This window comes from Stegodyphus dumicola, chromosome 8 (genome assembly GCF_044657685.1).
Source record: "Stegodyphus dumicola isolate Sdum_Otavi_A_Nest chromosome 8, ASM4465768v1".
Taxonomy (NCBI): domain Eukaryota; kingdom Metazoa; phylum Arthropoda; class Arachnida; order Araneae; family Eresidae; genus Stegodyphus; species Stegodyphus dumicola.
Window position 1 is genome coordinate 10,971,886 of NC_140775.1, and position 17,068 is coordinate 10,988,953.

Consider the following 17,068-nt stretch of genomic DNA (forward strand, 5'->3'; position numbering starts at 1 on the left):
CTAATTTTGAAAAAGTGTACAAATAAATTCATTTTTGGTGTTAATTAGCAGAATGCTACTTAAAATGATAGAAACAGTTTATAAACATATTATTAAAATGTATTTTTTACTTTTTTCTCACATTTTGGATAAAAAATGTATTGAAATTTCAGCATCACAAGATTAGTTGCCTCAAAATTATTTATGAATATTTTACTTTTATTTTTTTCACTTACATTTATTAAAGCATAAGGAATAAAATGAACTAAAATCTAAGTCATAAAGCAAAATGTCTATTAGTACCTGCTTGAGTACATACACTAGCTATTTTTCGAGAAATTTTTCTCTCTTCGTTTACAAAATTGTCTGCAAAAATCTTAAATGTGTATATAAAACTAAACTTTTAGTCCATTTAATTCCCAATATTCTATAGAATATTTGTGGGAAGTATCATAAAATTGCTGTAGTAATATTTTAAGTTACGGTGTTTTTCGTATTAGAAATGTTGACAAAAACAAGTTTTTTAAAAAACAAATTTAAAGTTTTATCTTTAGAAAATATATTACAAATTGATATATTACATTGCTAAAACTGCCCTGTTTTGTATATTACACCTTCTGTTAACTCTATTTTAGAAGATTTTTTTCTTTAAAGAAGCTCTTAATTTTTTTCTTGTGATTTTTGCGGAATGTAAAGAGTGCCGTTTTAAGTCAACAATCCGAGTTTTATCAATACAGTTATATCCCTTTACAGTCAGTATATTGTTCATGTTTCATATTAAGTTTTGCCAATATTTTTAACTTCCCCAAAAATCCATTATTAAACTGTATTACTCCTATATAGGAACCAAGACACAATGTTGTCAACTCAACAAACACTTGTTTTGGTATGATACTTTTGGTTAGATACGTTATTAAAACTCTCATTGTTTTGAGTTTCGAAACACACTGGACAGGATAATGCAGAAAATACAGATTTTAGAATTTTTACATAGAATATTCTATTACCAGCAGCATTATTAGCTTCATTATAATTTTCAGAAAATGTTTTATTGTTTCCTAGTTTTGATTCACTGGTAGAAGGTTTCCTAGTATATCTGTTTCCAGCAAATCGTCGTTTTTTAGAATGAAAAGTTCCACGCCGACCCATTACGACGTTTACAATAATAAAGTGAAAATATTTTTATCACAATGTTAAAATAACAAAGCATAATGAGATAAAAAAATAATACTGAATAACAACAAGCATGCTAAATCAGAGTGTAATCAAATCAGAATGTAAAGACAAACGGAAATGTTGCCAAATATGATACTGAAATTTCGAAAGTAATCTTGCTTCCAAGCACATAATAATAATAATACATATATTTCAAAATCATCTTTTGAATACCGCCAACAGTATTCAAATGAAATATTCTTGTTTAGAGCAGTCTGTTTCCCTTAAATATCAACTTCTGGCCATTTAAACAGCAACTTCCGGTTCATGATGTACAACAAAAACAGTCATAACTCTACTTCTAATCACCAGAGAGACAAAACAAAAATAGTTTTTAGAAGCTAAAAATATAAGCTTTAAATTAAAGTAATAAAATTTTTTTGAAAAATTTCTTCAAAATTGACGATCAGAACGTAGTCGGATACCTTAAAAATAGCTAATATTCTGTCAACTGGTGTTTAATAAGTTTAAACACGGAGCAGTACATGACAAAATTTGCATTCGCCAGAGTTAAAATTTAGCATACAAACTAACGTCTTCTACCATTTTTCTTTTCTTTGGTAAGCATTTAGGAATAATTTCAGTTGACTTCAGCAGATAAATTTCAGACACTTAACCCAGTTTCCTAGTTTTACAAAGCCCACCAGCGGCCGAGCGGTAAAGTCGCTGAACACTGGTAGTTCGGTCCGAGGTTCGAATCCCGCGAACGGGCTGGCTGCATGGGTGTTTTCGTGGTTTTCCCCATGTGTAACGTGTATACGAGCCAGTTTCCCTTAGAAAGTCCTCCACGAAAGGCATCCCTCCCCTTAGGCAGATAGCCCTAGTGTGCTTTGCCATAATTAAATACACCACCTAGTTTTACAAAGCTTAGAACAAATAAAATCCTTTAAGTTTAAAACGTTACGCTGATATTTGCCTATAAATAAAAAACAATCATAAAAGTGGACCGAAACTCACAGAATCTAACCACTGAGTGTGGAAATTATAACTTCGATTAGAATATGGTCATTAAAAATGTCCCTAATGTATGAATTCCCTTAACCAATCGAAATGAAATTTCAGATATTATTATAATATATGATTCAGATATTATTATAAGATATGCGCTCAAATTGCTATGATTTAAAACATAACGGCTCTCGAGGTTACGGCTACAGTGAAAAAAAGTTCGAAATTTTCGAATGGCAGCTCACACTTTTTTCCCGCGTAAATTGACCACTGTATTGAAAAACTATAGATAGGTTGGAACAATATAAGTATGATGAAAATTGCCGGCGAAAAACATTTGAAAAGAAGAGTTTTGTAACGGACCAATGACAACACAAGAGAGGAAAGAGGAAAAAATTATTTGAATTACAAGTTTTCAGTATACTCGCCTTCGCAGACGATAACGTACTGCATGCAGAAGATTGCTAACAGCAATGAGGAACATTACATAAAGACCAGCAGGAGGAATCTGTATAACTTCATATTTCATTCATGACATTTTTTAATTCTGACAAACCTCACAGATTTGTTAGACCTCAGATTTCAGATAACTTAGGAATCAGAAATCCGTCTGAGTATCGCGGTGACCAAGAAACTGCAAAACTGCGAGAGATGTCTCTATCTTCAAAGTGCTGTTGTAGCACTTCACGAACACATGTCGCCACATGTATTCGTGAGCACTATCTTGCATTCATGCAATCTTATTAGCGACATATCGCTGCTGCAATTCTGGTATTACGTAATTCTGCATCATTATTGTATACGGAGCACTTGTGATGAAGGACGTTTTTATACATGTGGTAAGTAAACGCTTCCAAGAAGTAGTAGGCAAAGTGCGTCAATTCACGCCCTCTTTGTGTTGTGTCAATAGACTTTGAAACTAATGCCTCTCTTTGCAAATATTTTAAGCCGGCAATTTTCATCCAACGTGTATCGTTCCAACGCCATTTACACTTTTTCAACGCTCTGATTAATAAGCACAGGAAACAGAAAACAACAATAGTCCTTCAGGAACAAAGTCCCTTTGGCCTAAAAATTGTCGTTTCCATTCGAAAATTTAGAAATTTCTGCAATGTGACCAGGAGAATATTTAATTACAAAGTTATGTTTGGTATGTTTTCAGAACACAGCAAAATTTATGCAACAGTGAACTTTTAGCATAATGTTATTTAATCAAAAGTAAAACGGGCTGTACTGTGTCCTCAAATATGTTATATGTTATTTTGTACATTATAATACAGCATACAGTAACTGTTCCGTCTCATCTTATTGTTACAACATTCATCTCACTAGAGGGCGCTGCGACGCCCCACCCCTTTTAACCGACAGAACTTCTGTAGACCGCAAACAGAGCGGTTGTTCTTTTTGGGCTCGTGCGCCATCTCTTTGCAATAGCCATCAGCGCTAGCAAGAGCGTACAGCTCTGATCCTTCAGGCCCCCGTGCCTTTCTATTGATGAATAAACCTTTATAATTGATTACAGTCCATTATTCTTTCGACGGATCTCACTCTCTAACAGTAACCAACGTGTATTTCTGTGTATAATTGTGTAACTTGTTTGTAATGTGTAATTTTGCTCTTTACTTAAGCCTGTTGTATCAAAAACTATGTTTTATATAACCATGCTATGTACTATACATTCAAGTTATATCTTATATAATAAATTGCGTTATTCAGAATCTATGTTGATTTTTCAAGAGTAATGTTCGGAATGATATATAGCATAGAATGTATAGTGTATTAAGTGTAGCAATGAGTTTTTGTACATGTGCCTTAAGTACAGTGCAATGATCAAATGCAATGCATATTATAAAATGTATAGTGTAACGGGTATGAGTAGCAGTGTGTTAATATGCGATGTAACTAGGAGAATGTTTGATTCCGTATGCAGAAAAATCTGATACTTTGCCCTTGTATGGCCATGTTCTGTCTTGATTTCGGAGTGTAGCTTTAGATAGTTGAGGGATCCGGACGATACCAGATTAGTCTATGCAAGCCGCCCGGATGTCCGGACCTGCTCTCACCTGTCACCGGTACCTGTAACCGTGTGCGCTCTATTGTTTTTAAATCATCGCTATCTCGAGCGCATACCTTCAAATAGTAATATCTGAAATTTTATTTCGATTGGTTGAGCGGATAGGCCATTAGAGTTTCATATATCGGAGAAGTTTTTTTTGTGACCACACTGTATGTATGTGTGCAATTTTTAGGAATAGTCTCAAAGCGGAGATGTCTTTTTCTGAAAGAAAAGTTTATATTCTGTAATCAGTTCTAATAGAAATTCATGAAATTTAAATGCCTGTATACCTTTCTCGACAGTCATTGAATTCGTTCGAAGCAAACAGCGCCCTCGTTTGCCTTACTTACCCAGAGTCTTGCTTCTAGGACCTTATGGCAGTGGTCGTAAAACGATGGCTTCGAAATTGGCCGAAAAATACCATGTAGTCAAAGGTAAGTTTGGTTTATGGTGCTAAAACCACTTGTATTGCTAACACACCGTGTCCACAAGTTGTTAAATATCAAGAAATCAATTTCATAAAAATTACGAAATATAAGTAACTTTTTGTATGCAGGGTGAATATGAAAAAGTGGGCAAAACTTTAAGGGGTGATAGAACGCAGCAATACGAGCAATATTCGTCATAGAATGTATGGCTGGAACGCAAGCCGTGTGAAGCTAAAAGGTAGTTTTTCACTGTCACATTTAAAAAATTAACACAAGAATGAGAGGAGATACTTCAGAAAACATTTTATTAACAAGAATGTAATTGATGTGAATGTTCAAAAGACATTCTGCAAGCTGTAATGTAAGCTTCACACCTGCGCGATATTGAATGACGCACAATTGCGAAGATACCAGGCATTTCCCGAGTATCGATCCATATTGGTTTCAACGGGACAGTCGGTAGATAGGCTTTTCGTATAGCACCGCAAGAAAAAGTCCAAACACAAGAAATCCAGTGATCTTGGTGTATAGTGTGTCCAGTGATCTTGGATCTATGGGACCACCTCCGACCAATCCATCGCCCCGAAAATTTCGTAGTTCGTACAACCAGCCATCCTCTTGGCAATCCACGGTAGAAAATGCCGTTGAGTGTCAGCATTGACCTCTTTTTATACCATTTACAATGCGACTTAGTGGCTCGCCTTTTGCGTTCCGCCCAGACATTCTATGACGAATATTGCTTGTATAGCTGCATTTTATCACCTCGTAAAGTTTAATCGTAAACCTCGTAAAGTTAAATCGGAGAACATGTTCAGAGGCGAAATCATGTTCACAAACTGAGGAACGAAATGCTTACGTTTGCTAATAATTAAAAGTAAAATAGGAAAAGAAAAAGAAGATAAAGAAAAGGGTTTCCGATATTAAGAGCATTTATTTATGATGAACATTTATTTCTATGCTGATTAATATTAATCAATATGATTTTTGTTTTCTTCAAAATGGAGATCTAATTCAAAGCATGTTACAGAATTCGTATTTTAGGAAAGATACGTAGACTTCAACATATGCAGGCTGTTGGTTGGGGGCTGCAACTCATAATATTATTTGCATTAAATTAAAAATGAAAAATATTTGTACTTTATTGAATTTTTTTGTGATATCCAGATTATGATTCTAAAGTAATAAAACTTCACGAGAATAAAGTATTTTAGACTGCATTTTTCCAAAATATAAATAAATATAAGGATCGGAGAAGCGTATAAAAAATTAAATTTCGTAATTTTTACAAAATACTGCTGTAAAATTATTATTGGCTGTTTGAGTTTCAAAATTCTAATGAATATTAAGTTACCAATTTCCATAGTTTACCACCAGAATGCGACATGATCATTCAAAGCATTTGCGATAATGAAAACGTGAGAGATAGAATGTAACTATGGTAACAGAGGATATTAAATACTCATGCATTTTTAAAAAATAGAGTAGAATATTTTGATGTTGTTGGTTGTGAAATTCTGTCCTAATAAATATTCACATTTCCTAGGAGATAAAGTTTTCATTTATATATACATAGGAGAAGGAGAAAATATGCAAATTAAAATTATAACCCAAATTAAAAATTCAGTCTCACTTTGAAAAAAGGCACTGAAGTTAGTGCACCAACTGACTTAATTCACTGTTCTAAGAGTTTTAAATGTAAACAATAGGCAGCCTCGTTAGGCCTAATGCTACTTTTAAACTTCTGATTCTATAACTATTGCATACAGATTAATTAAAGGCATAAAAACCCTAATCAGAGCATAAGAAGAACATAATTCAATCATCTTTAAAGCAAAAAATGCTGAATTTAACAACATAATAAAAATACTGGGCCGAATAACAGCGTGGAAATATATATACGCTTGGTGCAGCCGATTGCAACGAAAAAGGGAAGTGCGCAACTACATGTTATAGCAGTCCAATATACAAAACATCAGCGTTCTACGTTTACTCGTTTTTGAGTTATGCGAGACGTCACGGGGAAAAAAAAACCCTCTTCTGAATACATTTTAAACCCTTAACAATCTATTTTGAGGGGGGGGGAAGAGTTCTTTTTTTCGTCCATAGGTACAGATGTCACGCATAAAAATTATTCAAATGGATTCGACACCAGTCAAAGTTAATGTTTTCGTTGAAATATGATACCCGAAATTTTTCGTGATTGCAATACTCACTTTATTTCGTACAAGGTAACACAAACGGGGAAGGAAATACGCGAATAAGTACGGTAATTTGTTAGTTTCTGAGAGAAATATAAGACGGAGATACTTACTTCTAGTTCGGCGAAAGTACTGAAATATTAGCAAAAGAACACGGTTCAAGGTATTCTCCTAATTGTTGTGAATTCTGCCTAATTTTTATGATTATTCATTGTATATTTATCTTTGTTCTAGTGAATTTGTTAGATTAAAAAATTAAAGCATTCACCTATTTGCAGTAAAATTAGCGATTGCGAATGTTATGATAAATTTCAAGCATCTTTTCTTCTTTTGATGGAAAAAAATTATTCTTTTACAAGAAACTGCACTTCTCTTTTCAGTTGATTATCAAGAGGAACTACGTAGAGCTGCTCTTAGAGATTCTCCATTAAAGCAAAAGTTTCAAGAAATCCTAAAAACGCCGGAGCCAGGTAATGGCATTTTTTATTTAGTTTGGTTGATTATGGCACAGCACACTAGGGCTATCTGCCTAAGTGGAGGATTGTCTTCGTGGAGGACTTTCTAAGGGAAACTGGTTTATATACATGTTTCCACATGGGAAAATAATTAAAACGTCCATGCAGCCAGACCGTCTGCTTCGGATTGAACCCAGATTGAAACTACCAGCGTTTTAGTACTGCTTGGCGGACGGCAGACCAATGCCCTATTTGAAGAGAAAAAAATGTTGTACGTTCGCATTAGCAAATCTATACTGACGTAGCCTTAACAACAACCCGAATTATAGGGGGTACACAGCTCTGAATATTGGGGGACGAGGTTGTTGCGTTGTTAAATAGAAGTTTCTCCAGTAGATTCTAAATTTTTATAACTTTGATTTCAGCGAATTGTCTCTGAGATGACTACTCATGGTTCTTTGTGAATTTAGTCTCTTGTTGAAGTGCTTACGTAGATAGGTGATGTTTACTATCACTGTAGATTCAAATCTTAAAAAAATGCTGGCCACTTTAAGAGGTCGACACTATCAAAGGGTTCACTACATCTAAGAGTGTGACACTGGGAATAAAATACCCAATTCTGATTAAAACTTTAATGACAAATTTAGTTTTAAAATGGAATTGGCTAACTTACTTTAAAATTTCAATCGAAAAAAATATTTAATTAATTAATTTTTTTATTTTATACTTTTAATGCATTATAATATAGAAGTAATCTCTTTTTATATAAATGCTCCCATCGTACATTAATTTATATATGCGTTTATATATATATATATATAAGGTAAAATATGTAAATATGAATTATAATTCAAATTAGCAATGACACCTTAATATTTAATTTTAATGTGGGTATTTCCCCTTCTTTGTAGTAGTAAATTTTTCTGCACTGCGTCATTTCGAGACTTATCCATGTCATATAACTTACATAAGGCAATGACGTAGTTAATTCGGAATTTAACTCAAAATTTCGAGAAACGAAACTTTTCTCCTAATATGTAAGGTCCTATATGATAATAATATAATATATAATTGCGCTTATATGATAATTTTATAATAATTAATATTTTGTATAATTTTATAATAATTAACGTCTATAAAATAATATAACTAATACAAATAATGTAGTTGCGACATGTGACCAAATTAATATATAGCTATATCATTTATCAATTGAATAATAAAGTGTATGACTAAAGTAAAGTTAAAAAATTCAACTTCTTTCAAACTAATAGAACTCATAGATTTTGGATGTAATTTTATATGTTTAAAAACTTGAATTGAAAAAATAGATAAAATTTTACATATTTTAAATACTATTGAAACCTTCTAGAAGGCGTATTCCCAGGCGAATGTCCCATTTATCCCTCGGGAAATCAGGCTCTGTAAATGCATGGTACAAAGTAAGGTAAATGTACAACTTCAGTGACAGCTTTTAAGTATCAAAAAAGGTGATGTTTTTTCTTAGCGAGGAAATTTCTTCCCGAAAGTTTTAAATCCAATGATTTCAACAAAAGAACTGAACCAAAGCAAATGCACCACATTAGTAATTAAAAAATTATTGATAACTTTATTTTCCATAATTTCTCTCTTCTTTGCTTCCTTGTACGAAAAAAATGAAGTATTTATTGTCATAAAGAAATGTACGAATAAATGAAGTATTGTATCGAAAGAATTTCGGGTATCATACTTCAACGAAAATATCCATTTTTGAACGCTCTCAAATACATTCGGAGCATTTGTTTGCATGAACATATACGTGTGTACGGACAGAATGAAGGACTCATTTTTCCAAAACGGATTGTAAAATCGATTTAGAAAGGATATTTTCTGGAGGTTAAAATGTAAGTACGCATCTGTCTTACATAACTCAAAAACGATTAGTCGTATAATATTGAAATTTTGTATATTGCACTGTAATAACGTCTAGTTTCGCACCTCCCTTTTTTATTGCATTCGGACGCACCAAACAGTGTATATATATATATATATATATATATATATATATGTGTGTGTGTGTGCGTGTGCCCACCTTCATACCCTGCTCGATGAGCTGTTTTTTTAATTTTATATGTTGGTAACTTGTGTAATTTTTGCTTTAAAAGTGTTTGAATTATGTTTTTCTTAATATCGGTCAAGTTTTATACGCCTGCGATCTGTACTGTGAATCTGCATGCAATAGTTGTAGAATTATCAGCAATTTAAAAGCGTACTGGAGCTAATCCTACAGTGGCGTAAATGTGTTTACATTTGAAACTGTTAGTAGAATAGTGAATTAAGTCAGTTGTTGCACCAAATTCAGTGTTGCTGTGCCCAGTGGGACCAAAAGTTGACTTTAAATTTTGATGCACCGAACGTTTTTGTCTTTCCGCCAGTTTCCAAACACTAATATTTTAAATAAAAAATTTTTGTTCATCTGATTTTTAACTGTATTCGAAGTTTCAGGTTTTTGTGTAGTTTATTATTTTTAATGAAGATGTTTTGAGTTTTTATGCAAAAGGTTTTTGCTGTGCCGCGGAGTGAGAACTGAATTGTTTGAGTGATAAATACGTATATCTAATCAGATTCGAGGAAATGAGCTTAAATGAAATACAGCAAGAATAAGTATAATTTAATAGGTCGTACAAGGAAGTCATTTGGTATATATGTATATGTTTAATTACGTATATGTTATGCGTGTATGTTACGTATGTAATATTACGTATATGTTTCTTTCTCATTACAGCTTTATCTCTTGTATGTTATAATTTCTAAAAATCGATATATCATAAATATACGTTTTTTAGTAACTGCAGAGATGGAGAAATCAATAATGATTTTCTGTGTCGTTAAATGATTGTATCTTAATCTATTCCATGCAGAAGATTACTTTTAGACTTAACCGTGATGGATGCTAAGTGACATAAATTCATGCGGATGATTTTTAGTGCTTTGAAACTTTGATCTTACTAAAAGCGTGTGTATGTAGTACAAAGCGATGGAATTAACCTTGAAGCATTTATAATTTCCCCTTCCTTATTTGCAATTCAAGTTATTGCACATAGGATTAAGCGAGAAACTCTACAAGTTGGAAGACAAAAATGCCAGCGTAAAATTTAAAGTTAGGCGATAAAATCATAACGTAGATCAAAATCAAATTGACGAAGATTGTTTGATTCAAAGTCTGTGACAATCCATAGTTGCTTATCCTCATGTAAAGAAATTTGCTGATAGAATCAGACAAAAGTTATTCTAGACAGCTGCGTTTCCCTATGAGTAAACCGTAGTTATGGAAATGCTTATTTTTGAATATATAATCTTATCTTTAATGAATCGTATCTTTAATGAAATTAAATATTCCAATATATGTGAAATAAAGCGTATTTCGAAATCTAACTTTCAAATATTTTATTGAAACCTCAAAAAGCGAAACTATGGTCCGAAATAATTTGAACACTAAAAATATTTTATCTTAATGTCTATTACGGTACATTTTTTTTTAAACTACAAACACACGACGGAAATATATGAATACTTAAAGAAATGTGCATTGTATAAAATACAAGAAGTAAAATAAAAATATTCTCATAACATCTTAAAAATGGCGCATAGTTCCAGTTTCAAAAATATTGTTCTGGAATACTGCCAATAATTGTGGAAGGCTACTAGTAAATTTTCTTGCAGACTGGCAAGAATGGTTCCATATAACGCCTACAATCGAATAAAAAATGCCTTTTTGTATTGATACTTAGATTGGACCACCAGGGGCCGAACGGTAAAGTCGCTGAACACTGGTAGTTCGTTACGAGACTCGATTCCCGCGAACGGGCTGGTTGCATGGGTGTTTTCGTGGTTTTCCTCATATGTAACGTGTATACGAGCCAGTTTCTCTTAGAAAATCCTCCACGAAGGCACCCCTGCCTTCCGTGTAGTCCTAAAAGCGGAGCACGTAAATAATAATAGTAAAAACATACTTGGAATTTGTACGTGTAGACTATATTTTTGTATTGACGCTTTAGTGGCTTGGTGACCAGTCAGCGTTCGGACTAGAAAACATATCTAAATATACACAACAGAAACCGAAATGCACTTTTACTTTTACTGTATGATGTCTGGTTTATACACCAGAGATCTCGATTCGAATCCTAAGGTGATTTACCAGCTTCAAGGAAACAGAAACAGGGTTGGCGCAATTACTATCCGCACCAAGAGAGGCCCTATATTCAGCAACAAGTGACAGGTGACGGAGGGCTAGGACACCTGGCGGTTAGGAGAGTAAACAGATATACTTCTTACATCTTCCTCTGGGTAGAAACAACAACTCCCTGGAGCTCCATAGCAGCACCTTTCGGGAGTTTAGATAAATACAAATACAATGAGTTCGCATATGTTCGCGGTTCGCCGTTCATTGTAATTTGCATGATTGTACTAAATGTTCAGTCTCCACAACTCTGCACTGCAGAATATATTATGTTTTGTTGACTAAAGTGCGGGTAGCTGAGCGAGTGAAAGTCTTATAAGACCTGGCGGATGTCCTGTCCCAGAGCAGCAATCGTGATGATAGTCTGACATATCTTATCCGTGACACGATTTTCTATAATAAATCGTCTGTGAATGTCTACATTGCTGAAGCACGGACGTGAATAAGTGGCGTTGGCGAGAGGGTATTGATAGACGTAGTGGTCTGGCGAGTTATCTGTTCCGCAGACGCACGTTGCAGTTTCCGAAATGCCAGCGAAGGAAATAAACAGGAAACGGTCCTTGATAAAGGTAGTGATTTGCGGGACGGACACGTTTTTTTGAAGATTAACTTTCGGAAAGAAATCGTGTGTGCCTCTCCGTATCACCTAAGTCCCTGTTGCCATTTCAGGGTGGTCGTTTGAGGCAGCTCCTTTTTCAAGTAAGATGGAGTTGCCGGAATATTGATTTCCTCTCCGTTTATGTTGCTACTTGCCTTCTAGTCATCGACAGCAAGGAGAGCTAACGCCGAACTCTTACACTGATGACGAGTACGAACATGACAAGTCATTCTCCTCCGCACACTTGGAGAAAACGGCGAACAACAAATATATGCACTAACCCTTCACACGGCACTCTCCGACACGCTGCGCGTGAATCGCAGGTCAGCGACAAAGATTACTTACAAACGACAAGATCACAAAAGATTAATTATATCGACGCAGAAGGTTGGCATTCGAGCTCATAGCACGGGTTCAATTGCAACAACCATTCGCATCTTCTAGTATTGTATGACCAATTCTGCGAGGGTCTACGGAACGGTGGAGTGATCAGACAGGGCTTGGACCAAAAAACAGAGCCAAATATCCGTACTAGAAGTCGAAATGCACTTTGTGGCTCGCTATTTGGTTTCTAAGCCACAAGGCCACTGCTTGACCTCAAAGGTATTTTACTAGCTTCAAGAACATCGACGCAGTGGGAGGGATGGCGCATTTACCATCGTCACCAAAAGATGGCGCTATTAGATAGCTATAGCAAGATGAGCTAATATCGAGTCCACAGCAATACAATTTTGTATTCTATAACCTTCTTGTGAACTCTCCCAAATTAACTATTGATTGATGCAGTTACCTGTCTCCAATCTTTATCTTCCTTCCTGCTCTGAACATTTACTGTGATGTCCAGGTTTTCAGTGACATGTTTAATACGAAGCAAATTTTAGTTTGCATAATCTATCAACGAATGCAAACGTTTTAAATTCATTTTCCCAACAAAACGCTCGGAGTGTATTATTTTTGCAAACGATATACTGAGATTGCTTGTTTTCATCACATGATATGCGGTCGTTTCGAAAGATTAAGGTAATGAAAAAAGAGGTTTCGCATGAATATTTGCTTATTCTTGAGGATGGCCATTTTCGAACTCATTAAGTTAATCCTAAAATTCCCCCATCATTTTAATTAAATCGAGTTTGTGTTAATTGAAGTTGCACCCTAGTACTGGGCTTCTCACTATGTGTTACGGATCATTAATACACTGTCTTATGAATGCACGGCAGTGTAAACGATGTAACAAAGAAAGACGGCTATTATTCAGGTTAAATTTTAATGTAAACAGCCGCTAAAATAGTAGGAAAGTTTATGTTTTTTCCCCCTTTTCTAGACGTAATCTAGTCAGTTATTTTTCGTTTATAGTGCCTGATGAACTGCTAGCAAGTGTGGCGTCTCAACGACTTCTTCGCAGTGACTGCATTGAACGAGGGTGGGTAATGTTCAACTTTCCTGACACTTTGAAGCAAGCTGAACTGCTCATTCAATACCTTGAAGGATTTCAAGTAAACAGGTAAAATATACAAATGGCTATTGACAGGACTCAAAATAAAACTTTCAGCAATAGCAGTTATAACACAGTTAATAAATACAATCTTGTAGATTAGGAATTATTATCCACACTACAGTTTTCACCAACCCTCCAAAATAGAAACTTCAGAAAAAGAATAACTTATTTGGCCTTATTTGTAGACTTGCCGAAAACAAACTTTGATCAAAAGGTTGAACAAAATTTACAATTTAAAAAGCCCACCAAAAGTTGCAGCCCTAAGAATTTGCAACGGCAGCGCCAAACAGGCGATACAAACTCAAAAATTCTAGGGAAAATCGCCAACTGGCGAAACAGTAAACAAAGAAAGTAAACCTGTATGGCAAGCCTATGGGGTTGACGGGGAGAGACGAATTTTTCCCCTGCAGTCAGTCTGTGTAACAACTTGTGCTTAAACGGATTATGTAAACTTCGGCATCCGTGTCTGTGTTGAGACTGTGCTCTATCTTAAGCCATTATAATGTATCTAAATATGTTACTTTTCCTGATTAAATCTCATTCTTAATGGTATATGACTATCTCAATTACGATTGCTATTTTTCGAAGTAATGTTGTCAATACTTTCGTAGGCACGTGTTACTTGCGCGTTCCTCAAACTCATGAAAGCAATTGAATTGAAAGTAGGTCAAAGTGAAACAAATTATCTCATCCCCCGTGCATGTTCCTGTGGTATAAGTGGTTAACACATTCATATAACATTGGAAGATCCACTGTTAAAATCTCGACGACGGCACAGTTTAACTTTCACGCTTCCTGTTCCTAAAAATATAATAGGCTCTATAATAGCTTCCGAACTAAAGGTTTAGGTGTAGTCGATTTGCTACTACTTGGATTTAATCAATTGGATTTCATGCCTCTTCCCACTTGTTCTTTAAAAGCGGAAGAATGCAAAAAATTATCGCAACCCACCGTGCATGCAGATAAAATTGTTAACACCCATATTATACTGAATTAATCCAGCCTATATATATTATAAGCCTATATATACCATACCATATATTTTAGCATTCTTTTAGTACAATTGTCGATACAGTATTTTACTTAGACAAATTTCTAATTAGGTAACTACTAATTAAGATATAATAACACGCTGAACAATTATTAATTTAGAAGTGAATCAGCGTTATATTTTCAAATTTTCACAGGACTGTTTCAATGGTCTCAGCTGGACTGGTCCTCAGCTGCAAAAGCGAAAACCAACGAGATAAGATATAGTGATAAGATAAGAAAGACTGGTCAGGAGTTAAGCCACAGGCGCCATCTGTTGATGAAACGAGAACTAAAACATAATTTAATGTTCATCAACAGATGGCGCCTGTGGCTTAACTCCTGACCAGTCTTTCTTATTTTATCACTATATCTTATCTCGTTCATTTGCGTTTTTGCAGCTGAGGATGATGGTTCGGTAAAACCATCGAAAGTAGTCCTGTGAGAATTTGAAAACATAACGCTGATTTTTGTTGTTTGACTTCTAAATTAATAGGTAACTACTATTGTAACTACTATGCTAAAGGAATGTTAACAGGATAGTCACGTATGATACAGTGATACAGTATAATTAACGTCATTGGATAAAATTACTAGGCTTCCTTATTGCGATATGCATTATGTTATTTAAACATAATTTAATAACATAATTTGCTTATATATTCTGTATATGCTTTTGGAAAAATATCTTGAGCTAAAATCTGCACTGATCTTTTCTTCAACGCGTAGTGCTGAATCGAGCCAATGTAAGATGTCAATATAACAAGATGTAGCATATTGCTCCGAGCTAAGTGTTTAAATAATGACTCCAGATGAGCAGGAAGAATTTATTGTAACTACTACGTAGCAAAACAAATAGTTGCAAATAGCTGGAGGAGAACACAGATATATAAGTAAATCCTCCTTAACACACGAGAAAGAAATATCTTAAGTTACAGATGCCACTCATGTCATAAATTAAAAAACACAATTCATCTAACACTCCTTGAATCGCAGTCTTTCTGAAATCACTCAGAACGGATTAACAAATGACTGATTGATCGCTAGCCGTCAGAATAGCCGTATTTATATGCTGTTTTCTAGCAATCGGGATTTTCCAGAGCTTCGAAAAGAGACAGAAAAATTAAATCGTTGCCAGAGATCTTGACTGAAGTCCAAAATCTGGCTTTTAAGGACTTTTAACTGCTTGCTTGTGAGTTACTACAAACTCACAAAGGTGTTTCACAGTAACTGTGATGGTGTAACAGTAACGGTGTATCAGTAACTGTGAAACATGAACAAGTATGGAGGTGCAGAAAGGACCGTTCAAGAAGGCCCTCAGGATGTTTGCTCAAGCTGAATACTGAAACTGCTGAGATATACATGTGACTACAGCGGCGTTTCTCAATCTGTAGTTCGCGGACCACAACTAGTTCTCAAAATCTGCTCTTGTCCTCCTAGATTTCCAAAAAAGGCACATAATCGTATCCATATAATAATTATTCGCCCATATCAAAAACAAAATTCAAAATTGATTGCATGTATCACACTGTAGCTGAAAGTATCACAGTTTACACATGGTTATCGTCTGTTAAATTTTCTTCCAAGACAGATATTTTATGAAATTTAGTACCAGTTACTCTATTGATGACCTCCCACTCTAGTGTCATAAACAAAAGAGATATTTAAAGTCCTATGACTGTTGTACTTCGCATCAGCATGAGTAGAAAATATAGAACACCTATGTAAGAATAGGTACGTATAAAATAATGTGTCATTAAACCATCTCATTAATGCAAATAACAACATTTATTTAATGGTTAATTAATAAGATAAAGATTATTACACTACTTATGACCTCCCACTGCAGGTTTAAAAGCAAAAAATGGATTTAAAGTACTACGAGGCTGCTTCTTATCGGCATGCATAGCAAACATAGAAGAACTATACCAGAATCAGTACGTGTAAATAATGTCTCATTAATATGTAATTAAACCCTTTCATTAATGCTAGTAGCAACATTTACGTAATTTTTAGTTAATGGGATAAACATTATTCCAACTTGGAATTATTAAAAGCAGATGTAAATTTTCTTCTGATAACTTAATACTAATATAAAATTAAATGGATTTTAAATAAAAACTTGAGTATCCTGGAAACAATGCTAAAAAATTGCTTTCAAAAGGACATGTTGTCCAGATAACATTCTAATTTATAAAAGTAGTCCGCGCTTGAAAACGTTTGAGAAATATTGTACTTCAGTACTTAGATATCGTATATCATTTTGGTATCGGTTTCAAAACTTCCAAAAAAAAAAAAAAAAAAAAAAAAAAAAAAAAAAAAAGCGAAATGTCAGCCAGTTTTTGGGACGCCATTTAGCAGAAACGATGCTGCTCATATGTGTACCGCCCGTTCCTAGTAAAATTCTTAGTGAAAAGCAGTACCTTAGTAATTGCAAGTCTCGATCAG

General features: G+C 34.4%; 1 protein-coding gene across 1 annotated transcript in view; it reads left to right on the forward strand.

Annotated features, from left to right (window-relative positions):
* LOC118197666 (adenylate kinase 8-like) overlaps positions 1-17,068 on the forward strand; it is a 37,449-nt gene that overhangs the window by 19,770 nt on the left and 611 nt on the right. The window contains exons 6-8 of the mRNA XM_035369200.2: positions 4,501-4,632; positions 7,205-7,294; positions 13,450-13,597. Of these exons, the coding sequence (XP_035225091.2) occupies positions 4,501-4,632; positions 7,205-7,294; positions 13,450-13,597 (370 nt within the window). The remainder of the gene's footprint in view (positions 1-4,500; positions 4,633-7,204; positions 7,295-13,449; positions 13,598-17,068) is intronic.